The 27,547-nt window shown below is 36.8% G+C and overlaps 1 protein-coding gene across 3 annotated transcripts in view; it reads left to right on the top strand.

Moving 5' to 3' along the window:
- The first annotated feature begins 10,958 nt into the window (after positions 1-10,958).
- col6a2 (collagen, type VI, alpha 2) overlaps positions 10,959-27,547 on the top strand; it is a 30,594-nt gene continuing 14,005 nt past the window's right edge. For 2 of the 3 annotated variants that reach the window (XM_079844487.1, XM_079844489.1), the window contains exons 1-16: positions 10,959-11,161; positions 15,102-15,197; positions 16,978-17,585; positions 17,749-17,769; positions 18,259-18,324; positions 25,485-25,538; positions 25,675-25,719; positions 26,023-26,049; positions 26,150-26,176; positions 26,271-26,315; positions 26,690-26,743; positions 26,830-26,892; positions 26,984-27,046; positions 27,128-27,181; positions 27,269-27,304; positions 27,387-27,449. In XM_079844487.1, coding sequence (XP_079700613.1) covers positions 15,110-15,197; positions 16,978-17,585; positions 17,749-17,769; positions 18,259-18,324; positions 25,485-25,538; positions 25,675-25,719; positions 26,023-26,049; positions 26,150-26,176; positions 26,271-26,315; positions 26,690-26,743; positions 26,830-26,892; positions 26,984-27,046; positions 27,128-27,181; positions 27,269-27,304; positions 27,387-27,449 — 1,314 coding nt within the window. In that variant the 5' untranslated portion in view covers positions 10,959-11,161; positions 15,102-15,109. The remainder of the gene's footprint in view (positions 11,162-15,101; positions 15,198-16,977; positions 17,586-17,748; positions 17,770-18,258; positions 18,325-25,484; positions 25,539-25,674; positions 25,720-26,022; positions 26,050-26,149; positions 26,177-26,270; positions 26,316-26,689; positions 26,744-26,829; positions 26,893-26,983; positions 27,047-27,127; positions 27,182-27,268; positions 27,305-27,386; positions 27,450-27,547) is intronic. The other variant, XM_079844488.1, reaches the window with a different exon arrangement.

The raw sequence follows: 27,547 nt of genomic DNA, 5'->3' as shown, positions 1-27,547 counted from the left end.
TGTGGTTTAGGTAAGGTGACCAGATTTCTGAAATGGAAACCGGGGACATTTCCTATTTGAGAACACAAGTACAGACCATAGACAGTGGTACAGACAAGAACGCATATTGAGAGACGGCCAGAGTTTCTCCGTCGCGCATACGTCATCTCCTTCGTCGCTCTGATTGGTTTTAGGTCTATCCAATTGCGCCCAGAGGCATTTGAGCGACGCCCGTTGGTGACGCCCCTTTGGAAATTATTTGTCTATGAAGCTTTGCCAGACCATAGGTGTTTCTCAATGTCAAGGATCCTTCCTCTGCAGGACTGATCCTTCCAAGTCACTTCCTTCAGAGGCTAGGCGAGGCTCCTCTTAAGCATTCGGAGAACAGGCAAATGGAACAGGCTAGCAAGTGCACGTCAGCCTCATTAAGTCAGTGAAAAGGTCCGTTAGCGTCCGTTATCAATAACGTCATTTGTATACGGTTGTAATTTGTACTGGCATTTACAAGTTAAACTTTACTTATATTTACTACGGTTATAACAAATGTTTGGTAACGTAAATACTTACACTTGAAAGCATATTGCCCCGTTAACGCTCCGACTCTGCCAACGTCCGATAATTTGTATTTTTTGAACAAGATAGCAAAGCTGCGCGCATAGGATTGTGGGTGATTTGAGAACGCTAAGTGCGCGAAGTATACTCGTATGCATCCTTTCCTGTATATGGCATATTTTTCGAACGAAGGACTCAGACCTTGGAACAGTCCTAATCATTTTTGTTCTTTCCAGTACAGATTCAGCGTAATGCGCATGCGCGGTCAACACAAAATGAACAAATCACTCTCTGAGACAACTCGGTAGTCCCGAGTCATATTAAAGATTCGTTCAAAATGAACGAATCGTTCATGAACGACACATCACTATAACTCAGTTACTACTGAGAATGGTCTGGTTTTAACCAGGCTAACAGCGCACCAGAATCAAGTTCTCTTTCGCTCTTGAACAAACAATAACAATTATCCCAAAGTGTCCGTTTTGTCGAGTATCCTCATAAGAGCAGTCTTAAATGAGTTAAATAACGTCTTAACTGAACTTAAAAAGTTGAGAGAAAAAACCCTGGCATAGAGTAACTCAAGGAAATCTAAAAGTTCTATAGATTTTCTCTACAGGGGGATTCATTTTTAACATATAAACCTTTAAAGACAGACATTCTTTGAGCTATGAGGTTGTTAATCGTTGGTTTTTGTTGAAGCCATCACTCTGTATTATTTCACATTGTTTTTAAAAATAACTGTTAAATTGTGGAAAAACTACATTACCCATGATTCCGCAAAGAACTCTCCACGAATCAGAGAATCGTGAGAAGCAAATTGCACCAAAAGGACACTTACGAAGAAAGTGTAGCCTAACATTTCAACTCACAGTTCAAAATACGTACACTTCGCCCGATGTCAGCATTGTGCCAGTTACGCTTTTTCCGTAAATTTAAATTTAAAAATTTAAGCTAGATATTTTACTTTGTAACATGTTAAATATGGATATTTGTCTTACAAAAACCCATCGATTCACTTCAGAAGGGCTTTGTTAACCCACTGGAGCCATGTGGAGCACTTTTATAATGGATGGATGCACTTTTTTGGGCTTCGAATTTTGGGCTGCCATTATAAAGCTTGGAAGAGCCAGGACAATTTTTTATATAACTACGATTGTATTCGTCTGAAAGAAGAATGTCATATACACCTAGGAAGGCTTGAGGGTGAGTAAATCATGGGATCATTTTCATTTGTGGGTGAACTATCCCTTTAAATTCTGACCCTATTGGTGACGACACAACCATACAGTCAGCAGCTTTTATATGTGTAATCAGGACAATCTTCGGTGTGAGAAGAAGTTCATTGGTCACTGCCAAGGCCAACGGCCACCCACTGAGAAACGTGAGCGTTCCGACTCCCTCTGATTCTCCAAAGACTTCACTACGTAATTGGAGGTTGCGACTGACAATTGTCCAAACATCTTAAAATGAGTAATGAACATGTCTTCCACAGATTTGCACTTGGCATCAGCCAAAATATCAGTTAAAACAGCTCATCAAATGACGGTTTACAAATTCGACCCGCCTCTGTTTAACCTGGCCTTGATGTGAGAGCATCCCAACCGACTAACAAACCACACTGTGTTTACAATTTATAAGCGGATGACTCAGTGGAACCGTCAACACACACTGCACACTTAAATAAGGAATATTCTGAGGATATGTTTTACGTTATGTTCCCATTGAGGCAATCTTTCCCTGTTTAGGGCAAGTCGGTGTTCTCAAAGGGATCCACTGTTCTGAAGCTCTATCCAGCACGAGTCATTGGTTAGTGAGAAGGAGAGAGCGTTACGTAACGGGTTATGCTGATTAAAACTTGTTATTGTGAATTGCGCTGTATGCCAATTGCAATACCACATATCTGGTTTTGAACAGCAGACATTAAAAACAGATCTGCATAGTAAGCACTAAAATGACAATATTCTTTTATGTTGTGCTTCTGTTTTTTTAAACCTGTGGTTTCGTTTGAATAAGGAAATAGGTTCTGCGGCTAATTCCAAGATTTCAGAGAGACTCTGGATTCAAACACAGGGCTCCATGATTCTGTGACGAGAGGAAGGATGGCATGCACATATATTCTCCATCATATATCAGTTGCACTTTTTGGTTATTTAATCTCTTATTTTTCAGATGCAGATCAGCAGGAACTTCACATTTCAGAAGAAATAGTTCTTGTGAGTTCTGCAGAATGACGGACAGGGGGCCCGTTTGTATTGACAAAAAATATTGCTTTTGTAAATCATAATTATGACATAAAACATCATTATGATATAAACGTAAAAATTATCACAAGAAAATACAATTATTCCTTTTATCTCATAATCGTTTTTGTCATAATTTAAATTCATCATAATTATGACTTTTATGCCATAATTATGTTATAATTCCAATTATGTCATTGATTTTTTTTGTCAATTTGTACTTGAATGTCATAATTATGACGTTTGAATCTCATAAATTAGTCTTTATGTCAAAATTATGATGTGTCCTAATTTATTTTTTATCTCAAAGGTAGATTTTTTTTGTCCTTTTTCTCATAATAATGACTTCATAAACCATAATTTTCATAGTTCATAATATTTCATTTTTTTTAATCATAATTTCAACTTTTTATCTCATAATTGTGACTGAGTATGGTCATAATTTTTATTTTTTATACAAATAATATATATGACGTGATCATTTTGACTTTTTATCTCATAATTGACTTAGTATGTCATTATGAGTAAGGTCATAATTTAGTACTTTTTATACAAATAATATATAATAATAATAATTATAATTATAATAGTTTTTTGAAAAATTTGGTGTTTTGTCATTGACTTTTATCTCATAATTTCTAACTTTTTGTGATAATGTCAACTTTTTATTATAATGACGTGATAATTTCTCAATTGACTTAGTATGTCATTATTTTTATTTAGTGTCATAATTTAAAAGCATCATAATTATGACTTTTCATAGTTCATAATATTATTTTTTTATCATAATTTAGCTTTTTGTCTCATAATTGTGACTAAGCATGGACATAATTTTTACTTTTTATTCAAATTATATACAACAATAATAATAATAATAATAATAATATGTATTATTTTTTTGTCAATTTTGAGATTTGTCATTGACTTTTTCTCATAATTTCAAACTTTTTGTAATAATGTCAACTTTTTATTATAATAACGTGATAATTTCGACTTTTTATCTCATTTATCGACTATTTGTTACTTTTTTCATCAAAATTTTTTACAATAGTTTTGTTAATTTTGAGTTTTATGTCATACTTGAGTTATCTCATAATAAATTAAACTTTTTTGTAATAATTTGACTTTTTTATCATGATGACATGACAATTTCAACTTATTATTATTTTATCTCATAATTGTGACTTAGTATGTCCATTTTTTTATCATAATTTTTATAATAGTTTTGACTTTTATCTCATAATTATAGCTTAGTATCTCATAATGTTGACTTTTTTATGTCCAATAGCTGGTGGTCTAAAAAACAGCATAGAAATGTAATTGTGTGTAGGTTATTCTGTAGTGGCGTTGTTCAGCAGGGTATTGGTGTAGTTTTTCATTTGTGAGCTTGTAACTGGAGGGAAGTATGGAATCATTCTTGCAGTGTTAGTCATCCAGTGCCTCTGAGACAAAACAGACTCAGTCCCCCCTCATTTAGACCCCTTCCATCTCCTTATTTTTTCCTCTGTTCCTTTCTCTCCTTTTTAAGGAAATATGCAAGCGTTGCCAAGAAACATGGAAAAAACACAAACTCGTCGCTGTTTCACAAGCCTGATTATTCTGCAGTGCAGCTGAAATGATGTTTCCTCTCTGCTAACTCTAGTGCGTGTCTCTTCACACAGGTGCTTGACATCAGAATTTTTTCCAGAGAAACATTTCAGCTAATCAGATAAGGATCCAGAGACCAGGCTGTCTCACAAAGCTACGTTCATCAATCTTGCTTCAGATCTGCACATTTTAAATGTCTGGCTAATCTAATGCATGTGATTTAAAATGGGTTTGTCAGATTGGAGACCCTCCATGCCAATTTGCATATTATCCATTGTAAATAGTATGCTATTTATACTTGTATATTTATTAACATGTTACAGTGTGTGTTAAGATTATACTTAGTGCTTCCTAAATCACATTACATGTACAACAGGATGTCGAAAGTCTTAAATACTATTTGAGATGGATTTTGGATGTGTGCATTATTCATTCTAATATTCCCTAGTAGATTAAAATATATATTTTTGTCTTTCATGATATTATTCATGAAGATATATACAGCAATGAAAATATTCATTGTCGTGATTTGTTTAAAGTTAAAATTAACATAAACATAAAAAAAAAAATACAACAGATTCTACCCTGATGTATACTATCAACTGAACTATCATTTACATTAATAAGAATTTGGAAAATAATTATTGATAGTTCATTTTTTTGTAGTAGCAAGGAATGCGCAGTTGAATCTGTAGATAAACATTTTCTCCACACCGGCACACCGTGCTAACATAAATCTGTTCTAAAAACATTTTGTTAACGTTATGAAAACGTTATTTCTGAATGTTCTCTGAAAGCATTTTTTTTTTTTTTTTTTTTGCTTGGTTATACTGCACAAATCTTAAAGCAACTTAAAAAAAAAAAAAAAAAAATAGGCAAATTTTCCTACTCCCCTAGAGTTAAACAGTTGAGTTTTACCATTTTTCGAATCCATTCAGCCGATCTCCGTGTCAGGTGGTAGCACTTTTAGCATATCTTAGCATAGATCATTGACTCTGATTAGACCGTTAGCATCTCGCTCAAAAAAATTACCAAAGAGTATCGATATTTGTCCTATTTAAAACTTGAATTTTCAGTAGTTACATCGTGTACTAAGACCGACGGAAAATAAAAAGATGCGATTTTCTAGACCGATATGGCTAGGAACTATTCTCTCATTCCTGCGTAATAATCAAGGAACTTTGCTGCCGTACCATGAGTGCAGTGGCGCAATTATATTATGCACCTGGGGACTATTAAAAAATATAGAAACTCTTTGGTCAATTTTTTGAGCGCAATGTTAACGGTCTAATCAGATTCAATGATCTATGCTAAGCTATGCTAAAACTGCTACCGCCAGACTCGGAGATCGGCTGAATAGATTCGAAAACGGTAAAACTCAACTGTTTAACTCTAGGGGAGTTGGAAAATTAGCCTATTTTCAAAAATAGTGGCGTGTTTAAGGGAACATTGCATTGTATCATTTTGCAAGCAATATGAGAAGGTTAATTTTGAATGTTCTTTAAACATTATGAAACATTTACAAAAACCAAAACGTTTCAGAATAAAAACATTCCATTAATAAATATCGTTCTATTAACGTTCTATTATTTAAGAGTTAGCTGCGTTACTGAAAAGTACTTTTCCGATTATTAGCAAAGTACATGCTTTTATTGTATAGCAAAAATGTGTAGTGTTGCAAGCTGCACAAGCAGAATTGAGAAACATTCACATTTTGTTTTTGGATACAGCAAGGCAGTACTGAAAAACAGGGTGATGCAGATTCTAATATCCAGACAGCACAGACATTTAATTACGAAAAAGGAGGTGATTTAAAGTCCTAACTGCTTTCATCTGCTAGTGGTCTGGACTGAAGTACATGTAGAGCTCAAGGTCAGATTTGATAAACAGATTTGACTGTGTTTGCACTTGATATACAGTGCATGTATGCATACAGTGCATGTATGCATGCATACAAACATGCCACACACGAAGTGTTTAAAAGTGAAAGGGTAGCAAAAAAGGATAGAATCCAGCTGGAAGTTGTTGTTATTCTTGTGTGTGTGTGTGTGTGTGTGTGTTGTGAGAGAGAGGGAGTGCAAGCACATCTGTGAGTTTATGAGTGTGACCATGGAAATATACGTGTTTTAAGTGTGTGTGTGTGTGTGTGTGTGTGTGTGTGTGTGTGTGTGTGTGTGTGTGTGTGTGTGTGTGTGTGTGTGTGTGTGTGTGTGTTACTGTTCGAGACTCTGACTTATTAACAAATAGCAGACCTACTAAGTTAGAATCACAGCCCAATCCTCCTCTCACTCCTGGCATCAGTTTCATGTTTATTTTGCTTAAATGCCTTATAAAACAGCTCCATTTGAATTGGTTTTAACGGCCCTGTTTTATTCCACACAAATCAACACAAAAAGAGGCATCTTTGTACATTTGCATTTGACACACATTATGTAAATTATGAACAAAATTAGGAAGAATTACACAAATTATGAAAAAAAATTCACAATAGCAACAATCATAATATTCACACTTTTACATTTGACGAGGTTGCCAAATACGGAGTGTCTATTAACCCCAAGGAGTCTGAGCTGTTTTGGGGCCCTTTAGAAGTTTTGAAATTCTCTTACATTTGTGCTTTTTTCAGTTGCTTAAATCCAGGATTATTGCTCAACGCTTTTCAAAACGATGTAGCGGAAGTAACGTTACAGCACTTCTCTAGATGTGTTTGTATGAGTTGATGTGTGGGCGTCGACTCTGGATCGTCTGTATTTGAATCTCAATAGAACGCGCAATCCGTGGGCGTGGTCGCATTAGCGGATAATGGCTCGCGGGTGACTGACATCTATCGCTTTTCAAACAGATTACATAAACACAGAATATTTGTTTTCGGTTTACATTGTTTAAAACCGGACATTTCAACGTTTCTTTAGACATATGTCTCATGTTTGTGAGACAAGTATTCACTAAGCTAGAGTTCCTTTTCTGAAGACTATCTGGATGAACGTCTTTGACAGAGAGGCTGCAGATCGCGCATCATGTTTGTTTTCTTTATTTTGCAAAAAGCAAAACATTTTGTTTTTATTGTGACTGTACACACAAAAAAGAAACTTAACAGATTATAATGATGTATAACACTTGCCTGAATGATAAAAAACGACAGAGTTATTTGAGTCTCTTGGGCACTGATAAGAAAAAAAGAGAGCCGATCGCGCCGGCGCGACCGCCGACTCGAGGGGGTTTCAGCCCGACGCAGTTATCATTTACACATCCGGCACCACGTTGTTTAAATAGCAAATGCACTCGCGTCCATCTGTTCGCCCATGGTCGTGCTGGTCTGAAAACAAGGTGTGTTCAGGCGCATTGTTGGTGTGCGCCACTGACCAACAAAAACCTGGTCTAAAGTCAATAATGCAGTATTTTTTGTGTTATTTAAAGGGTGCGTTAGTAATATGCACCTTTAGGCGAGTGCACAACGCACATATACTCTGCTTATTACACACACAGGGACGCGCAGCAGCACACAAACATGTTTAAATATTACAAATAAAAGGATTTCTCTCAGGAGAAGCGTTCAGTCTTTCTGCTCGCAAATTCCGCCATGTAAATAGGGAGACTCTGATTGGTTTATATCTAGGCTATCTAACCCTTTGTCATCCCAGCAACCACTCGCTATATGGTGGTGAGATTTGCATGAGCAAGTACCACTCACATTTTCTTCAGAAAATAAAAAATCCTGTTTATATTATAGACCATCAGTTTCCCTCTCTCTTCCTCCAGCATATAAAGAGCTTTCTGTGCTGCTTTAATATATTATGTAACCTGGGTTCAAGGGGATATTTGTGCAAGTGATATGAAATTATGTGGAACTTTAGAAAGGATGTGGAAGATAACTTTTCTCTCTTTCTTTTCTCTCTCACTCTCTTGTTCGCCTTTCTCTCTCCACACAGGGGAAATCCCAAATCCCGCTACCCCTTCTCCCCACCCAGCAGTACAGGACACATGGCGGATGATCAGCAATTTCCTCGTCTCATGTGGCATCATATGAATGTATGCTTTTAAGTATTATGGTACTTTTGTGTATAAGCAGTTCTGTGTTTAGATGCATTGAGCAGTGAGTTGTGTGTTTACTGGGTGTGCACTTACTTGCGTTTATGGGAAAGTTTACTGGAATATGAATGTTTATGTAGATATTTTTTGGTGTGTGTGACTCACTGGACTGCATGGCACACACTCTGTCAGATGCCTACAATTGGAAATACTTTGTTATGCTTGGCTATGTAATTGACTAAGGAAATGACTACGGCCGTAAACATGGACACAGAATATTAAAAAAAAAAAAAAAAAAAAACGTGGCAAAGTTCATAAAGCCTCTCAAGAGTATGTCTAAAAGCTTTTGCACACTGAGTCCGAAATTTTTGCATGCATTTTTTCGTATTCGTGATCCGAAAAATTCGTCACGCACAGAGACCTTGCACACTGAGTCCAATGCGTATTAATACGAAAAACAATACAAAATGGCGTCTTCAAGTAGTGAGGATGATTTTTTTGTCATCGGTAGGGAGGGTGTTTATTGTCCCATTAAAGGGTTACTTCAGGGATTTAGCATTAAGCTTTGTATCAGTAGAAACCTGGTAGTATATTCAAATTATCGTAGGGATGACAAGCAACCACTCACGATAATTTTAATATACTACCGGGTTTCTACTGATACAAAGCTTAATGCTAAATCACTGAAGTAACCCTTTAATGGGACAATAAACACCCTCCCTACCGATATCCCCCTGAGACAAGAGATTTATGTATTTTATGTCTGAAAAGCCTCCGATGACGCAAATATCGTCATTTTGCGTCATCAGAGGCTTTTTTTGGCCAGAGGCTAGAGACTACAGCCAGTAGGAGTTAGTTCTGCATGTTTTCAACCCGCCCATAGGGGTGGGATCTCACTCCAGAATGTAAAATGAGCATGGCCGCTCGGGCATTGATAACGGAGCGGTCGGAGCGACGCAAGTGTTTTCAATGAATTCCTATGAAAGTTAAGCTTCCATAGGCATGAACTGAAAATGTGCCAGACTGGACACGCACCATGAATGACTGGACGGCAATGCGGCCGTGAATGAATGCCTGTGCGGCCGTGCTCATTTTAGTTTCGGTTTTGAATTAGCGGCAATTTGGGGGCGGGTTACTTGAATTGTGGGTTCTATTTTTAATGAAAACAAAACAGTACAATGACAAACTCACTTAAATAGGCGCTTTTATATTTCGCTTTGAAACCAAATCTTCCACGATCATCTTGTCATTCAGCTCCTCACTCTCTGATGAATGAAATCTGACTCCTGCTGCTGGTCTGTGCGGCGACTCTCGTTCGGCTCACGCTGCACGTTCAGTTTTTAATTGTAGTGTCTGTTCTCTAACTGAACCAAATGATTTTATTACTATAAAATCTAAACGACAGTGGGGGTGGTGCCGCAAGTGAAGTAACCGGTGGGAGTGGCCTCGTAGGGCAGCGAAGCAAGTGCATTCTGGGAGTTGTTGTCTTTCATCCATATGAGCCAAAAATCCATTTTCTGGAAGGCACCAACTACTAAAATAATTTCACATTTCTACTACATAAAGGACCCAATTTAAATACACATTCATCTTTCCAGCGGTGAAGTACCCCTTTAAGGCTGCATCCATTTAATAATTGTAATAAATATGATCATTTACACTCCATTTTATTATTGCATCCACTTAATGTCCTACGACAATACTGAGGTGCAAATAGTATGTATCTGCAATATGTCTAAATAGTAATTATTTAGATGCTATTTATACTTTATTTTGACAAATAACTGCTTGGTGTAAATAGAATATATCACTATTTTCACTTAGTATGCTATTTCACTTAGTAAGTAGCATCTGCAGCTATTTACACTTAGTGTAGGCTAAATATAATCTATCGCTAAGAAAATGTTATTTTCACTTAAATAGAATCTAGTTGCTATTTACACTTGGTGTAAATACATAGGCTACACTTGGTGTTAATAGCATCTATCTCTATTTGTATTTAGTGTAAATAGAATCTATTGCTATTTCCACCATTTGTGCTGATTGGGTAGACATGTTGATTACTGATTGCTGACAGCTGGTTGGAATGACATGATGATTTGATAGATAATTTAAAAGTGTTCCTCCCGAACTTTTTTAATAAAACATAATTGAAAGTCTCTATTAATAACATCTGGCAGTGTTTTGCCCATTCATTCTCTAGAAATAGATTTCAAAAGATGCATAACGCCTGTTTTCTTTGAAAATGAATGGTCATTCTGCCTACAGATGCTTCTGCCATGTGTGTTTCATTAATGCACTTCCACAGAAGAAATGCCATATGAGCGTTCCTGAGAAGAATACAATAGGCTACATAGGGCCTACAACATTTCAAAAGTGAAATAACTCAATAAGATGTCCTCGCGGCGGTCTTTGTGAACGTGTGGGTGATCCACAACACCCCATCATCTTATTACCAGATATTCATCAAAAACCGTGAGGAGTGGGAGGGAGGATAGTCCATCAGTGTGGATGCACAGCGCCGCCATGCGGACAGAATGGGCCATGCACACGGATGCTCGGTTCTCTAGCGCTGATGAAGGAGGGACCAGACTTCTGTTCAAGCTGGGAGAAGTGCAGAGGAAACTTCTCCTGCAGCTTGGCTTCTCACTCACTCCCTTATTTCGGGCTTTATTCTGAGTTCTGCTTTTTACCATAGTTCGGAATGTATGCTTGATAACACTAAACATAAATCAGCATTCGAAAAGTTCTTCAGATTTTCTGAACTTTGGTGGGTAAGTGAAGACACATTTTTATGAAACTTTGGCAGTGCGTTTCTGTCTCTGATGAGTGGAAGTGTGGAAATGCTCAGGCACTTATGCTATCACTTTGTTGCACATTGTTCAGTTTATTCAGTGAACTGTAAATTCTCACCTGCTTCTTATATTTGCTGGAAAACTATTTACTGAAAAGAATTTTCCATAACTGTGTGTTTTGCATGCACTTATTCATGTTATTTAATGTCGTAGACCGTCCTGTTGATCACATATGTGTGTTGCTGTTCTGTTTGATTGATTTTAAAATGTATTTTATATGATCAAACGACGCATTAGTTTATATTATGACAAGCTTATATATTTGACATATATTTCATATTGTCGAATGGGCCTGAAATACTTGAAGTTATGGTGTAATCAGTATGATTGATAAAACAAACCTTGAAAACCAATTGTAAATGTAATGCATAGGCTATATAATATTTGCAATATATGCATCATAAATATTTACAATTCTTGATCATTCGTCATGTCATTGGATCCCCTGTGCTATTTGGATGTAGCCTATTGTATACGAATAACATTGTGGCTAGAGGCCATATTTCTGTTTTGTTGCCTATTTTATTTTAAGTCATTTGAGTAAACGTGAAGGCCTAGATGAGATAATGGTTTCAAATGAAACAGTACTAATTGTGGAATACGTCAACTGAAACCTCTTTTTGATCAGCTGTTTTAATGGAAGATGCCTTTTTAATAGTTTTTAGTAGTCTGAATTGGCATCTGACAACTGCGGTCTAGAGAGAATTTTACCTTAGTTTTCAAAATATTATCTTTTCATAACACTAGCAAATAACTGTTTCATCTTAGACAATAATTGCCTTACTTCAGGGGCCGAATGGGGACTCAGAAAGTCATTTTTGTCTTATTTGAGACATCTGATACAGTAGGCTGTACAGTACAATTGCTTGAATTGATTAATTCTAATTGATATCTGACGTGTAGATGAAAATCCACCCCAGAAATACTAATATTAAAAACTTATTAGAAAAACGAATATTTTTATTCAATCTTTATACAGCAATTGCAAAGACTGTGATTGGTCCTTTTTGACCAGTGTAGAGAAAAGTACCAGGCCGTCTGTTTGGTGCTTCAGCAGCAGCCTGGACAATAATTCATATATGAAGGATGACACTGAGAAACTTTATTAAACATTCAATTGAAAATGCACAGGGAAATTTTCAAATTACCTAGGATAATTATTATGGAGATAATTAGACAATTCCGGTCAGCAAAGCCACGCCCTTATTTAAAGCTAATAGATTGCAACAGTGCCCATCCACTTTTTCTGGAAGTATTTTTCCCATGGGGATTTTATTTTTAAGATTTATTTATTATTATTTTTTAAAAAACATTTATCAAGGGGCAGTTTACAAGACACCGTTTTCAACTAAAACGTTCATTTACACAACAGCTGCGTTTTGGGGCCTGAAAATGCTGACTTTTGAAAACGGGATTCAAAGTGCAAGTTTTTGAAAACTATACCGTATTCGTCTCCATGTAAACTACAAAAACGTTAATTTGTGAAAACGGGAGACGTCATGCGCATGCATATTTATGTGTTCAGTCAAGTGACATCGCCAACTACTGGCGTTTTCGCGGATCTGTGTGAATGCCGATCGTTTTGACAACGTTGCTGTATGTCCATGAAAAATGCAAATTAGCTACATCGTTGTTGTGTAAACGTGCCCTGATAGAAGTGAACTGACAGGAAATGAAGTGGGAGAGAGAAGGGGTGGGACTGAGAAAGGGCCCAGAGCCTGGACTCAAACTCGGGTCGCCAGGACTTGAACTCGATTGCCTAAAACGCAAACGTGCAACATGTCAACTTCCGTAGGGATTTTTTTTAAAAACTCTTTGTTGAAGCGGCATAATCCATGAACCAAACCAACCAGATACTAGTTTAATCACAACTTTCATTTGAAGCAAAAAAATAAAAAAAATAAAAAAATTGACAAAAACACAAAAGGTACAAAAACACGGATTTAATTAGAGAAAGAAATACAATCCCATGAAGCATTGCAAATGACAGTCAAATAAAAAACACAGGGATATAGAACTATTGATTAAAATATGTTATATATACTGTATATATATATACACACACACACACCTTTATTTTATGTCTATTGAAAAATATGCATATTTTATGCATTTATACTAGACTGGGTAAAGCCTGATCTGCGGATTTGATTTCGCCCTGCAACTCAGTCTGGAAACCTGTACATTCATTTCTACTGCTTCTGTTACACTTTTGCGGGAACCAATCACAGACTGGCTTATCCACCTGGCGCGCTATTGGTGGGTTTAACACAATGACAGATAGAGAAGCGATGGGTCGTTGCTCGTTTATCATGCCTCTTGTGCAGTAGAAAATACAGAGCAGACTCCCCAGACCAATGTTCAATCTTAAATTGAGCTTGGTCTGGTGATAGCCAGACAACATTTATACAGTATATAAAAAAAATATATACTTAAAACTACTTGAAGACACTATCATGTTTTGTTCTACATCATAAATTACACACATTCAAATGTGAATTTTGAAACTTTGAAAGTTGCTAACAAGTTATTAAATAAGTTCTATAATGGTTGTCTGATTTGTCAAGCACGTAAACGCACAATTTAGTGGTAGCTGTAATCATTATTTAGCAACTTGTTAGCAACTTCCATTTAAAAAAACTCTTCAAAATTGAAGTTTGAGGTAGGACTGTATGTTATGTGTGTTGTAGAACAAAACACGAAAGTCTCTTACGACCCTTAAAGCTCAATTGGACAAATTTCATGACTCAAAATGCTAATTCTCTTCTGGGTTTTAGGACTACAAAACAAACAGCTTGATTGCCATTTGACAACATTCAGAGACATGTACGAGCTCTTATTCTACTGACAGTTGATGGATCTCTGGCTCCAGTAGTATTTTTATATATTGTTAGCAAATAAATTGACTTGTACCTTGAAAAGTATGATAGCTCATTTCCAAATGGGATTTTCCAAATTGAATTTGAGGAAGCAAACAGGAACATAACATTCGTAAAGTTTCAATACATGTCATTTTTAACAAGAAAAAGGAAAGTTTGTCAAGTAAAACTTTGAATGTTGTGGAAGAACACTTTCTTTCCCAGAATGTCATTGCCTGGCCCTGTCCCAATTGGCACACTTTATATGCACTTTCAGTCTGGTGGACATACAATGGCTGCCGTGTGTGCGTGTCTGTTAAGTCCATGAGACCGTAGAGCGTCCGATTTGTCATTTTAGGTTTCAAAAGGGTGCTCACTAGTGTCCCCTGTGCGGTCGAAATGCCATCGATGCGCACTTACGTCACAAAAGTGCGGACTCGTAGGTAGATCACGAGTGTTAAGGTTGCCATTTGGGACAGGGCACCTCTTGAATTTCTTTCAGTTTTCAATTCACATCTATTGGTGTGACCAGAGAGTGTTTCCATTTATCAGAGTTTTCAAGGACATTTCTATAATATATTTGACAAAAATCTAATTATATTTATTTTTAAATACATTTCTTAATAAATAAAATATTGATTGGTTGATGTATCAGTGTAGCTGTTTGTATGCCCCTATTAGAAGTACTGGTGGATAATGCAGCTGGACTGATGCAAAAGATACACAATATGAAACTGAATTTATATAGCTTATATTATATTTATAAAGTGAATTTAAATAGATTGTTAGTTCATAATTTCATGAATGTGCATCAGAGTACTTTAATTTAAAGTGGCAAAACAGTCACATTCCCCAATTTCTGGCACTGCAGAGACATATTTTACCCTCTTGTATAAATAGTCCTGCAAGAAGATAACAGATGTCCACACAGATGGGATGTTTGGGAATGTTGTGTTGTGATCAAGGTCATTGTCAAACATCCTGTTTGCTTGTCTATTTAGGAAGGAGAATGGGGATGATGAGACTATCGATCCTCCTCCTCTTGTTTGTGGGCGTTCACACACAGGGCCAGACTCCAGCCGGCTCTTCTTGCTCACGTAAGTAAATGCTTGCTTTAGTAACCGATTCATCTGCTTTATTATAATATGAATGCATTATGTCTTTGCTCATCACACATACGTATGTTGTATTTAACAATATGGATGGACCTATTCAATTGATCAAAAGTGGCATTTATAATGTTTGTTAGATATGTAATCATTTTTATATCAAATAAATGCTGTTCTTTTGAACTTTCATCAGAATTTCATCAAAGAATCCTGGAAAAAACGTATCATGGGTTCCACAGCATTAATATTAGCTTTGCCATCACAGTAATACATTACATTTTAAAATATATTCAAATAGAAAACAGTTATTTTGAATTGTGATAATATTTCACAGTATTACTGTTAGCTTCATATACCACAATGCAACACGATTGTGACGTCACCGCATATCGCGTTTAATTTACCCCACCACAAACAACTATATGATATTTTATATTATTTTTTAAAAGCATTTAAAACAACCCAAATACACCTATATACATATAGAATGCTGCATTAAACAATTTCGTAAAGGAAAAATATAAATAATAAATCAACTCCATAGTGGATTCGAAGTGATCAAGGGCAGGACGTTCCAGTTCAGTCCATTGCAAATGTTCCTCCAGTAGCGGGCACAAACTCATGCAACATAAGCAACGACGCACATCCGAGTGAACGAGACGGAGGGAAGTTAACGAGTAAAGGGCATAATAAAAATGAACTGGAACGCAGCATAGTAATGAAACAGGTGAAGTATTTATGAGTGAGTCATTGAATCATTCATTCAAGAGATTTGTTCAAAACTGCTGTTCATCCAGTAATGAAACAAGTGAGGTATTTATGAGTGAGTCATTGAATCATTCATTCAAGAGATTTGTTCAAAACTGCTGTTCATCCAGTAATGAAACAAGTGAAGTATTTATGAGTGAGTGATTGAATCATTCATTCAAGAGATTTGTTCAAAAATGCTGTTCATCCAGTAATGAAACAAGTGAAGTATTTATGAGTGAGTCATTGAATCATTCATTCAAGAGATTTGTTCAAAAATGCTGTTCATCCAGTAATGAAACAAGTGAAGTATTTATGAGTGAGTCATTGAATCATTCATTCAAGAGATTTGTTCAAAAATGCTGTTCATCCAGTTATGAAACAAGTGAGGTATTTATGAGTGAGTGATTGAATCATTCATTCAAGAGATTTGTTCAAAAAAGCTGTTCATCCAGTAATGAAACAAATGGAGTATTTATGAGTCATTGAATCATTCATTCAAGAGATTTGTTCAAAAAAGCTGTTCATCCAGTAATGAAACAAATGGAGTATATATGAGTCATTGAATCATCGCTGGGCGATATGGCTGAAAACTGTATCATGATATAAGTGTTTCATATCGGTCGAAATCGATTATTAATGATATTTTTTATGACCTATTTAAAATAAGGACCAGGAGAAAAATATTTTACATTTAAAATTTGTTATTTTAAACGTAATCTTCCTCTGGTTATAATCCCCTCTAGTAAAGTAACTACTTATTTAAATTAACCTAAATAAAAAAATAAAAAAGTTATTTAAACATTTTGTTAAAATGTTTAACATTAACATTTTTGTTAACATATTTTGTTAAAGGTGTCTGTTCAGAATCATGGGAAAATCATGATTTCTATTTGAAACAAAAAAACGTTATTTCCGAAATGATCCAGAATCGTGCAGCTCTAGTGGTAGTTTTATACAAGTTATTTAACATTATTTGATGTTGTTTTAGTGACTTGCTGTGTGTGTTCTGTCCCTCCAGAACCAGCCGAATGCCCAATCGACTTGTACTTTGTCATCGACACATCTGAGACCATAGCTTTGCAGGAGATCCCACCTGGCAGCTTGGTAGAGAGCATCAAAGCGTTTACCACCGCCTTTGCTAACAAACTGGAAGACGTTAAGTACAGAGGTTCAGTTCAGATCAGCTGGTCCGTAGGAGGTCTTCACTTCTCCCAGCGGCAGGAAATCATCAGCAAGGTCACCAGTAAAAGTGAATTCACCAGGTTGCTCGAACCGATCAAATACCTGGGCAAGGGCACTTATATTGACTGTGCCATCACCAACATGACCGAACAACTTATCAAGTTTCCATCCAAACCCAATGCCAAGCGCTTTGCGGTGGTCATCACCGATGGTCATGTGACAGGAAACCCATGTGGTGGGATCAAAGTGGCAGCGGAAAAAGCACGTGACGAGTTAATTAAGATCTTCGCTGTCGCATCGTCCAGGAACCTGGAGGAGGCGGGACTCAGGGAGATCGCTAACTCGCCTGCTGGAGTTTATCGTGATAAATACATGGCGGTTGATCTCACAGGAGTGCGGCCTCTTTTAGTGACATCAACAATCAACCGCATTTATGACACAATGGTAATGCAATGCCTTTTATACCTTTCTTTTGGGTATTCAGTGGCTTAATAATCTGATATGATGGTACTGGATCATTTTCAGTCACATTTAATGATAAAATCAGAACTATTAGAGATGATTTAGAATTGTAATAATCTTCCTTTGCTCTCGTTCTCTCTTATAGCTTCATCTGGCTTATCAAGAGGTGAGATCCTTATCAATGTACTAACATCTATTGATTTCAATTTGTTTTTTTTTCATTGGGTGCCAACATGTTGCATTACTTTCCATAGAGCTGTCACTACATTCTTAAAAATAAAGGTTCTAATAAGGTTTTTTTTTTACAACAATGCCATAGAATGCCCCAAAGAACCTTTCAGTGAGCAGTTCTTCAAAGAACCATATTTTTTCATACATTTTAATGATCTAAAGAACCTTTTTCCACTATATAGAACCTTTTGTGCAATGGAAAGATTCCATGAATGTTAAAGGATATTGATGGTAACAAGATTTTAAGATTTTCTGTCATTCTCCCAGAAAATCTAATAGAATTTGTTTAAAGCATCTGGACTTTATTGTCATTCTTATAGCTTCATCAAATAAGCCACGAAACATCTTTAAAAAAAAAAGAAGAAGAGGAAAATATCTTGCATTGTATCATGTTTTCTAACTCAATTTCATCATATTTTTCCAGTGCTACTCTGCGAAATGTTTGGAGACTATAGGACCTCCAGGTCCAGCAGGACAGAGGGGACAAAAAGTGAGTATCTAAAAAACTAAAGTAAAAAAGACTGAAATATTAAAGGTGCTGTATGTAATTTTTTGACTGTACTAAAGCATAAAAATGCCATAATGGCCCTCATTTATCAATTTTGCGTAGAAACGGGCGTATATGTTGGCGTAAGATTATGCTTACACTCTCACCGCCTGATTTATGAAGCTGTGCGCACCTCTGAAATCCAGGCGTACCTGCCCATGATAAATGCCGCGGCTAAAAACGATCGTCATTAGAATAACACACCCCTATATATTCAAGTCTCTGCCTCCCCCACGTCCTCATTACGCCATGGACACACGGAAGACGGCAAAGAAGCGAAACTTCTCCGACGTGGAGATCGAGACCATCACCAGGGAAGTGGAAAAAAACAAAAACAATTTATTTGGGAGTTTAAAGAGTGGGATTAAAGGCGCCCACAAAAACAAAATATGGTGTACGGTGGAAATCCAGTTTAAATAGCTGTTTGGATGAGAAATTACCTATCACAATGCATTATTTTACAGCACATGTTTTGAAACAATTAACATTTAATTTCGTATCACGTAACATGTATTGGGGTGTACAATAGTGATGATGATGTGATGTGGAGTACCATTCATTCACATTTATAATTGCATGAAAATTTGTAAGATTCTTATTCTTATTCTTATTCTTATTCTTATTCTTATTCTTATTCTTATTCTTATTCTTATTCTTATTATTATTATTATTATTATTATTATTATTATTATTATTATGATTTGTATTATTAATGACGCTTATTGGTATTTAGAAGAAGAATGTCATTATTATTATTATTATTTATTTTATTATTATTTAAAAGAAGAAGAATGTCATTTTTATTATTTTGTCAGTCTGAATTATTTTCAGTCCCAGTCCATGCGCAGCTGCCGGGCCTAACCCTGAATCGTCAGTTAAAGCGCACAGGCTCGCAACTGGAGGAATACATATGCCTACAAATCAAATGCTTTGGTAAAGTCACACAAATTAAACATTGAAGTCCATGTTGCACAAAAATAAACACTGAAGTTTATAATTACTATATCCCTATTTGCACGGGATTAGTAGCCTATTATGTGGGGACCTCTGGTGATTTGTAATAATCGCAGAGAATGTCTGTAATCTTAATCCCGTGCGAATCGGCCATGTCTGTAATTTGTAAAGTAAAAATTCCCCCGCAAATTTCCTACTATATTTCGCCAAACACAGAGGTCCTGTGATAATATTAGTCCCGTGCGAATCGGCATCTCTGTGATTTGGCTGGGATTAGGCGGATCCTATATCATTTTTGCAAGGTTTTTGTTTCCTGTGCGCATTTCTATCTTGATCTTTCACGAAGAATGGAGCTAGGCTGCATATAATGCGCACCGTTATGAATTCCCGTGCGGCCGCGAGGATTATACTTTCACTTTAGAATGAGCACCAATTTGGGAGTAAACTGCTTGAATGGTGTGTTTAATGTTATTCTTAATGAAAAACACAAAAACAGAACAGTACAATGACAACTATCTTAAATAGGTGCTTTTACATTTAGCTTTGAAACTGAATCTTCCGCCTTATATTGTTATTATTGCTCAGTTCAGTTTTTAATTGCGTCTGTTCTCTGACTGAACGAAATTATTTTTATTACTATAAAACAATCAAAATGATATCGATACGACTGTTTATAATTCCATACAGCTATATCTACAACGAAAAAACATTTACAAGTCTTGACATCATATCCGGGATATAAGTCATTAAATTCGAGTAAAATCGCTTGCTTATCCCGTGCGAATGCGCCGCGCAAAATTCAGATGTGGGGGAGTCATTTCTAAATCACACGAGTCCCCAGATAATACTAATCACGTGCAAATAGGGCTTTAGTTGTTGTTGTTTTTTACAGTGGGTCATAATATAGCATATCTTTGTCAGTGCGTTTTGTGGTGTTAGGAATTGTTTTTCTTCGCATTTTCGCACTAACTCAAAACGTGCGTACACCACCTACCGAGCTGCCGTAGGATTTGAGCGTGCCGTACGCCAACGTCAATATTGATAAATCTCAAAGTCACCGTGGTTTTGGGTGTACGCCAGGTGTACGCTGGAAATTTGGTGTATGCACTTTTGATAAATGAGGGCCAATGTGTTTGCAGATATTTAGGAAACATGCTATGTTTCACATTCTCTGAAAAGCAATGCAACAGCCAGTTATTATACTTTGAAATGTGCGTTCTTTGACGGAAAGTCTGTTTTTGTTTTGGAATGATTCGTCCAGTTTGCGCGAATTACTTTTGTGCATTCACGCATTTGAAGCGTATTTGCCTCTGACACAGAGTTGAAAAATCTGAACTTTGGCGTCAATTCGCACCGCGTTAACCAATGAGGAGCCTGCTTGCTGCTGTCACGTGGTAAAGTGACGTGATAGTACCCAGCGTGATTTAAAAAATACTACTGTTATTGGGTCACAAAATGTAGTTTTAAGCCTTTTCCAGGTGAGAATGTAGTTGTTTAAAGCTCAAATCTGTGGTTTATGTATGAAGAGAGTGCCTATTAAAAAAATGTAATCTTGCGTTTTTGGAGTTGTGAGATCCAGGCGATCACCGGGAGCTCAGCGCTCATTACCCCCAGTGAAAGCAGCCTTACCTCGGCTAGTCCTTCTGACGTTTGCCGCTGGCTCTGATGTCTCTGTAGTGGTTAAACATGAGAAATAATTTGTCTTGTGTCGATCTAACGGGCAATCTTTGGTCTCATGAATCTATAATTTGTTGCTTGCCAAATCATTTGATTGAGGGCAAAGTGAAGTTTCATAACTTTATATTTTTATATTTAAAAATATTAATATTTATATATATTTTTTTATATTTAATTTTACAGTGATATTCATATATATGCACACTTATTTTCTGAACCACATGTTAATGTGTTTAATATTTGTTTTTAAATGCAAACATGTGACCTAAGCACTGTAAGAGCATTTAGTCTCATTTTTGAGCCTATAAGACGTTCGGCAGTGTGCCTGTTGGCTTCATAACTTTATATTTTTAGGCTATTTAAATTTATAGTTGTAGCATACTAGCGCTGACTTTGTTTGACTGAATTGTCTGCTTTATACCTTTTACTTATACTTTTATAATGGCTGTTATTGATCACACATAAACTGACATTTAAAAGAAAGAGACTGGGTTGTCTTTTATGTCATATTTAATTTTACAGTGATATTCATATATATGCACACTTATTGTCTGAACCACATATTAATGTGTTTAATATTTGTTTTTAAATGCAAACGAAAAGTTGGTTTTTAAATGCAAACGAAAAGTTGTTTTATATTTCGTTTGTTATAAATATACATGCAGTGAAGATAATCAATATGCATTGCCTGAAACACATTTGTGTGGCTAATAATGTTTAATATTTTTTAAATGAAAATGAAAAGAGGCAGAATGGTGTTTTATGCTGTTGAATGCTGTTGCCTCTGTCTTGGCGTGCTCAGTTGGGGACACTAAATTTTTCAACTAAACATCGAAATAAATCTAAATAATAAACTAAATTAACCATTTAAACTAAATTACTGATCAAATTATTGATCTAAAGCCCACACTGTCACTGTATGATAATTGAAATGAACTGATGACATCAGCGTTTTTTTCCAGAATGGCTATACAGCTGAATAAAATTATGCTGCATTATTTTCCTGTTTAACACTGTAAAGCTGCTTTGAAACAATCTACATTGTTAAAAGCGCTATATAAATAAAGTTGACTTGACTTGACTTTTATAGGGCTGGACCAGAATATTCGAATATTCGTTCGATGGGTTGGTATTCGATTTTCAAATTTGTGATTCAAATATTCGTTTTTTTTTTTCCCGCGAACACACAGCCTGCTCGAAACGGCTCTTACTCGCGCTTGCATATGTTTACACAAAAAATCTATATAAAATACAATACTTTTTTTTTCCAATTATCTTATAGCCAAGCCATTTTTAATAGCCTCGTTATACTAAATAAATATATTTGCTTCTTCTTAGCTTTCCCTGTACCAGAGCGCACAACTACACAAGCTTATATGGTAGAAGCCATGTCTGAGCTTGCATTTTTGGGTTAAACTGCGTTCGTTTGACATTGTGGAAAATAGAATAATAGAATCAAAATGTATTATCCTTTTTACACGTTAGGGATGTGACGGTGAAAAAATTTTCCCTCACCGTTTCCCTCATTGCTGTGCTTGTGCACTGAGCGGCTGAACGCATGCAGCCGTGCGCAGTTTACTTTCGGTTTGCCAATTCAGGGGCGGGTTGCTTGAATTGTGGGTTCATTAGCTATTATTCTTAATGAAAAACATAGCAACAAAACAGTACAATGACAAACTCCCTTAAATAGGCGCTTTTACATCGCTTTGAAACCAAATATTCCATGATCATCTTGTAATTTAGCTCCTCGTTCTCATGAAGAATATGATCTGACTGCTGCTGCTGATGTGCTGAGACGCCCATTAGTTTGGCTCAAGTGGCACGTTCAGTTTTTTAATTGTAGTTAGTGACACTGCACACAACGCCTTTCCACTGCACACGACAAACGACAGCCGTTGTACTGGAAGTCATTCATTTCCAATGGAGAGTCGTACAGGGGTTGCGTGGGTTAGGTTAATTTAGAAAAATGTTTAAAGCATTTTTTTGTTTGTTAAATTAAAGTTTTTGTTTTGTAAAGTAACGACCAAGCGGGCTGAGTGAGTTAACAACACATGTTTGATCCATTTATCCTCTTAAATCAACACTTAACATGTCTTGCTTATAATAAAGTTTTTTTTTGAGTAAACGTGTTCAAAAATAAATAAATAAAAAACAGGCAGGTTGTCATAACTTACACCTCTCCGTAAAATTTATATAAATCAGATCTTCAATTATTGCGCTAGCCTATGCACATTTAACGGAGTTTACGTCAACGAGAGCAACAGATATGAGCTGCATTATATTCATCAGCTCATTTCAAGATCAAAGACCGCAATATCAGAACAAGTGACCTAAGCACTGTAAGAGCATTTAGTCTCATTCGTTTTAATGAAGATGATTGTGTTTTTGAGCATCTAAGACGTTCGGCAGTTTGCGTGTTGGCTTGCTTTACTCATTTGCGGCTATACTCTAAACACTGTGCGAGCCGTCTTGACAGTCGTGGTATCATGTTGTTTCCACCAGCGCAGCACACCTCATTGTTTCTTTTAATTAATGAATGTCTAAAATATAAAATGAAGGAAAAAGCCCGCGTTTGAGGTATGACGTGAAAATTGGCCCGAAGCCCGGCCCGAGGGGCAGAAATAGGGGCTCTAGTTAGTCTGTTCTATAACTGAACAGAATAATTTTTACTAGCTACTATAATATATCAAAACTGGGACATAACAGACCTGTGTGTTTTGTATCACTAGTTCATTGCCTGTTCGCGGAGCGAGAGCGAGCTGTCATCCAGGCGCAGCTCCTGGAGCTCCTTGAACGCTTGTCTATTTCGCTTCAAATGCTCGATTTATACATGTGTCCAATTCGCTGTGGACGTGTGAATGGATTCAAAATGTTCAATCGTCCAACTAGACGCGATAGACGCAAATTTGACACTATATTCGCATTTGGTGTGAACGCAGCATAAGTCCCCTCCATTGTCAACTGCGCTCGTTCCTGTTGTGTGTCCGCAATCTGGCAACCCGCAATAGCAGGTCTGAGGAGGAGGGGGCGGGTGAAACAATTTGGACTCCAGCAGTGGTTAAATTGGCTTTTGTAGGGAGGGGGAGCCCTTATTTACGGTGAATGGTCATTCAAAATCGCACCGGAAAAATACTTAATGTGTTTTTACACCAAAGGGGCTCTTTTTCCAGTATTACTGTGTAAGTTAGAGTTGAGTTATTCAAACAGGACCATAAGCAGGGTTTTTTTTTTAAATCAGTGAAGTCCCAAATTTGAGGTAGTTATAGGGGGGTTTGGGGGAATGCTCCCCCGAGAAAAATTTGATTTCTCTGATCTACATTATGTGCATTTTTAATAAGTTTGAAGGCCAAAAAATGAATAATAAATAGCTTGTCAGTGGGCAGTAGATTATTTGACAATACTCCCCTAAAGATGAGTGTCCCTGAAAAGGGTTGGGAACTTTTTTTGACCAAAGAGAAATTTTTTTTTTTTTCATTTTTGTTAAATGCATTTTTCCAAAAGAGCCACAATCAAAAATTATACAAAATTATTATTAAATAGCTTTTTTTTCCCAATAAAATGTCAACAATAGTAATTATTAGGTCCACAACTAAAAACAAACAATTATGCAGCAAACAATAAATAAGTTGCAATATGGAATTAATTGTGCAGGGCTTTCACTGTGAGGTTGACCAACTGATGAGTATAAATCCTCTTCGTGTGTGTGAACGCCCACAGTGCTTACATCTACTATGTTTATGTGAATACTCGAATACTTTTGATAGCCTATATTCTGTGTTTATTTGGCCGTTTAGGCGCGCAACCGAAGACAAAGGCTAGAATGCTTGTCCGTTTGTCCGTGTTGCGCTCGGAGCGCGCACAGCATCCTGTCAGTAATTCAGTTGTCTTTCGTGACTTATTATGCTTTTATTATTTATTTTATCATGACACTCGCGAACAGCACTGAACACACAACTTGAATATTATGATAAACTTGTCATTGCTGCGTGTGTCTAATCTTTTTATCGATCATGTTAGTAAATGTTAGATATGTTGGTAAAGTGTGAGAGACCTGGCGAGCCATAGGTTCCCGACCGCTGCTCTAGCCGTTCGCGGATTTCCATGGTAACGCACTGTTAGAATTGTGACGGTTTTACCTGATGGCTGTGGGCGCGGTGCTGAACCAGAGAACGCAGCGATTAATGCCTTATGGCATCTGATAATTCCATATAGCCTGTATTTGTCAGGAGACGAACAATAATCAAAGTCTAATAATAATATTTCGTGCTGAAGGAGACGGAGCTGAGCTCCAGCAGGGTGTGTTGTGGACCTGAGGAGGCGGAGCTGCGCTCCGGTGCGCTCCGGCCCAATTTAACCTCTGGACTCCAGTACCCATTTCAATCACTAGCTGTCAATATTACATACTGCACCTTTAAATAAACAAGTAATTTCACTGCTGTTTAACACTTGATCTGGTGCATTGATTATTACAGGGAGCTAAAGGAGATAACGGTGAACCTGGCCCTAAAGGTCAAAGAGGACGTCCTGTGAGTACAAACCAGTTCTCATGAAAGCATTTGGTAAAATACTGCACTTCAATCAAAGACGACGCTAAACCTAATTTGTATTCAGTGAAGATCTTACACCAGTGCTATTTGTGTTAACTCATGTCAAAACCTACAGGGAGATCCAGGTATTGAGGGACCCATCGGACATCCGGGATCTAAAGTGAGTTCTTCACATTCCTCATGTGCAATGAAATGTCTTGTCATAGACCACTATATATCAGTCAGAGCAATTAATCTGCACATATTTGGCTATTCTGAAATTATTGCCATTAACTGATAATCATATTTGCTTAACAGATTACCAGAAAGAAAGGCTCAGACAGCCTTGACAATATATCATTTATTTTTAGGGGTTTTTAAGTAAATATTATGTCAAAGGCTCATACGTATATCTGCATTATTTAACTTGAAATGTCAAATTTACTTGTTGTAAAACACCCTACTGTTTCTTTTTCTCATTTAGGGAGAGACTGGTATCAGAGGAGAAAAGGTACTAACAAAGTTATTTGTTAGTTCTGATAAATATTGTTGGCTTATTGATAATGCACCAAAAACTTACTTTTGTCTATATGGAAATTATCTGTTTTTAGGGAGAAATTGGAACACAAGGGAAAAAGGTACTTTATATATCACTTTATATTTTGTCTGAATACAGAATCTTCCATGCTGCATGTATTTTGAAATATTTATAAAATACTTTTATTTTAATAGGGTGTTCCAGGAATATCTGGCCGCAATGGAACGGATGGGCAGAAGGTTAGTTATGGTGAATGTGGGGTAGACTCAGTGGCGTAGCATACGGGCACGCACCTGCGCGTTGTTATAACCGCTGTCAAGGGGGACTGGGAACGTGATTTCTACGGGGACCCCGGAACGCAATTTCTACCGGGGGGACCAACCACCAACCCCCCTTACCACACCCCCTCTCCCCAGAACGTGATTACTTCCGGGACCACAGAACGAGATTTCTAACGAGGGGAGCCACGGACTTCACATGGGGGCCCGTGGATTTGCGCTACGCCACTGGGTAGACTCAAAGTGAAGTTTGGATAACACATCATTAGACTGCCAAAATACATCAAAATAATCAAAGGTTAAATTAAAAAAACATTTTTTTTTTTTTTTAACAGGGTAAAATTGGCAGGATCGGTGCACCTGGCTGCAAAGGTGACCCAGGTGACAAGGTGTGTGACTAGTCTTTTCTTTGGAATATCTGTTACTTGACTTCTCCAAGTGATTTAATGTTAGTTAATGAATGTGCCTTTCACAGGGTCCTGATGGCTATCCTGGAGATGTTGGAGAATCTGGTATTCCAGGGACTCCGGGTGAAAAGGTACCTGATAAATTGCATAGAAAAATAAAACTGACATTTTAAAAAACAATAATTAGGCGTATGGTGTCATGGTTTCTCATTTTGTTCTCAGGGTGATCCAGGCCGTCCAGGAAGACCAGGTCCACTTGGCCTGGCTGGAGATCCTGGACCCAAAGTAAGATCTCATAACCACAGAGATTAAATTAATATTGCCTATCAAACATTTTGTTAATTTACTCTCTGACACCCCCTACAGGGAGAGAGAGGAAGCCCCGGATCGCCTGGAACTCCTGGCCAGAAAGGAACACCTGTAAGTGTATTTGTTTTGATTAGTGGTATTTTCATTTTAAATACATTTTTGAGTTGATGTTATAGGAAATGTTGTTTTGTTTTATAGGGGACAGCAGGAGGACCTGGACCTAAAGGCGACAATGTGAGGAATAGTTTTGGACATTACTGTACTTACAGTAGGTTGACCTGTGTCAGAATTGTAATATTTACCATTGTATTTTTAGGGAAGAAGAGGAGACTTTGGACCTAAAGGCAGCACTGGTCCTAATGGGCCAAAAGGAGACAAGGTCAGTGTTTGGGTTCACTGAAAATTATAAATAACTTAAAATAAAATAACTTTTCCTGTTGTAAACTCCGATTGCATGAGGGGAGACAATGTTAGTCC

This window comes from Gobio gobio (genome assembly GCF_949357685.1).
Source record: "Gobio gobio genome assembly, chromosome: 19".
NCBI classification, from domain to species: domain Eukaryota; kingdom Metazoa; phylum Chordata; class Actinopteri; order Cypriniformes; family Gobionidae; genus Gobio; species Gobio gobio.
The sequence above is the reverse complement of the archived record's forward strand: the minus strand, read 5'-3'. Positions and strand labels throughout refer to the sequence as shown.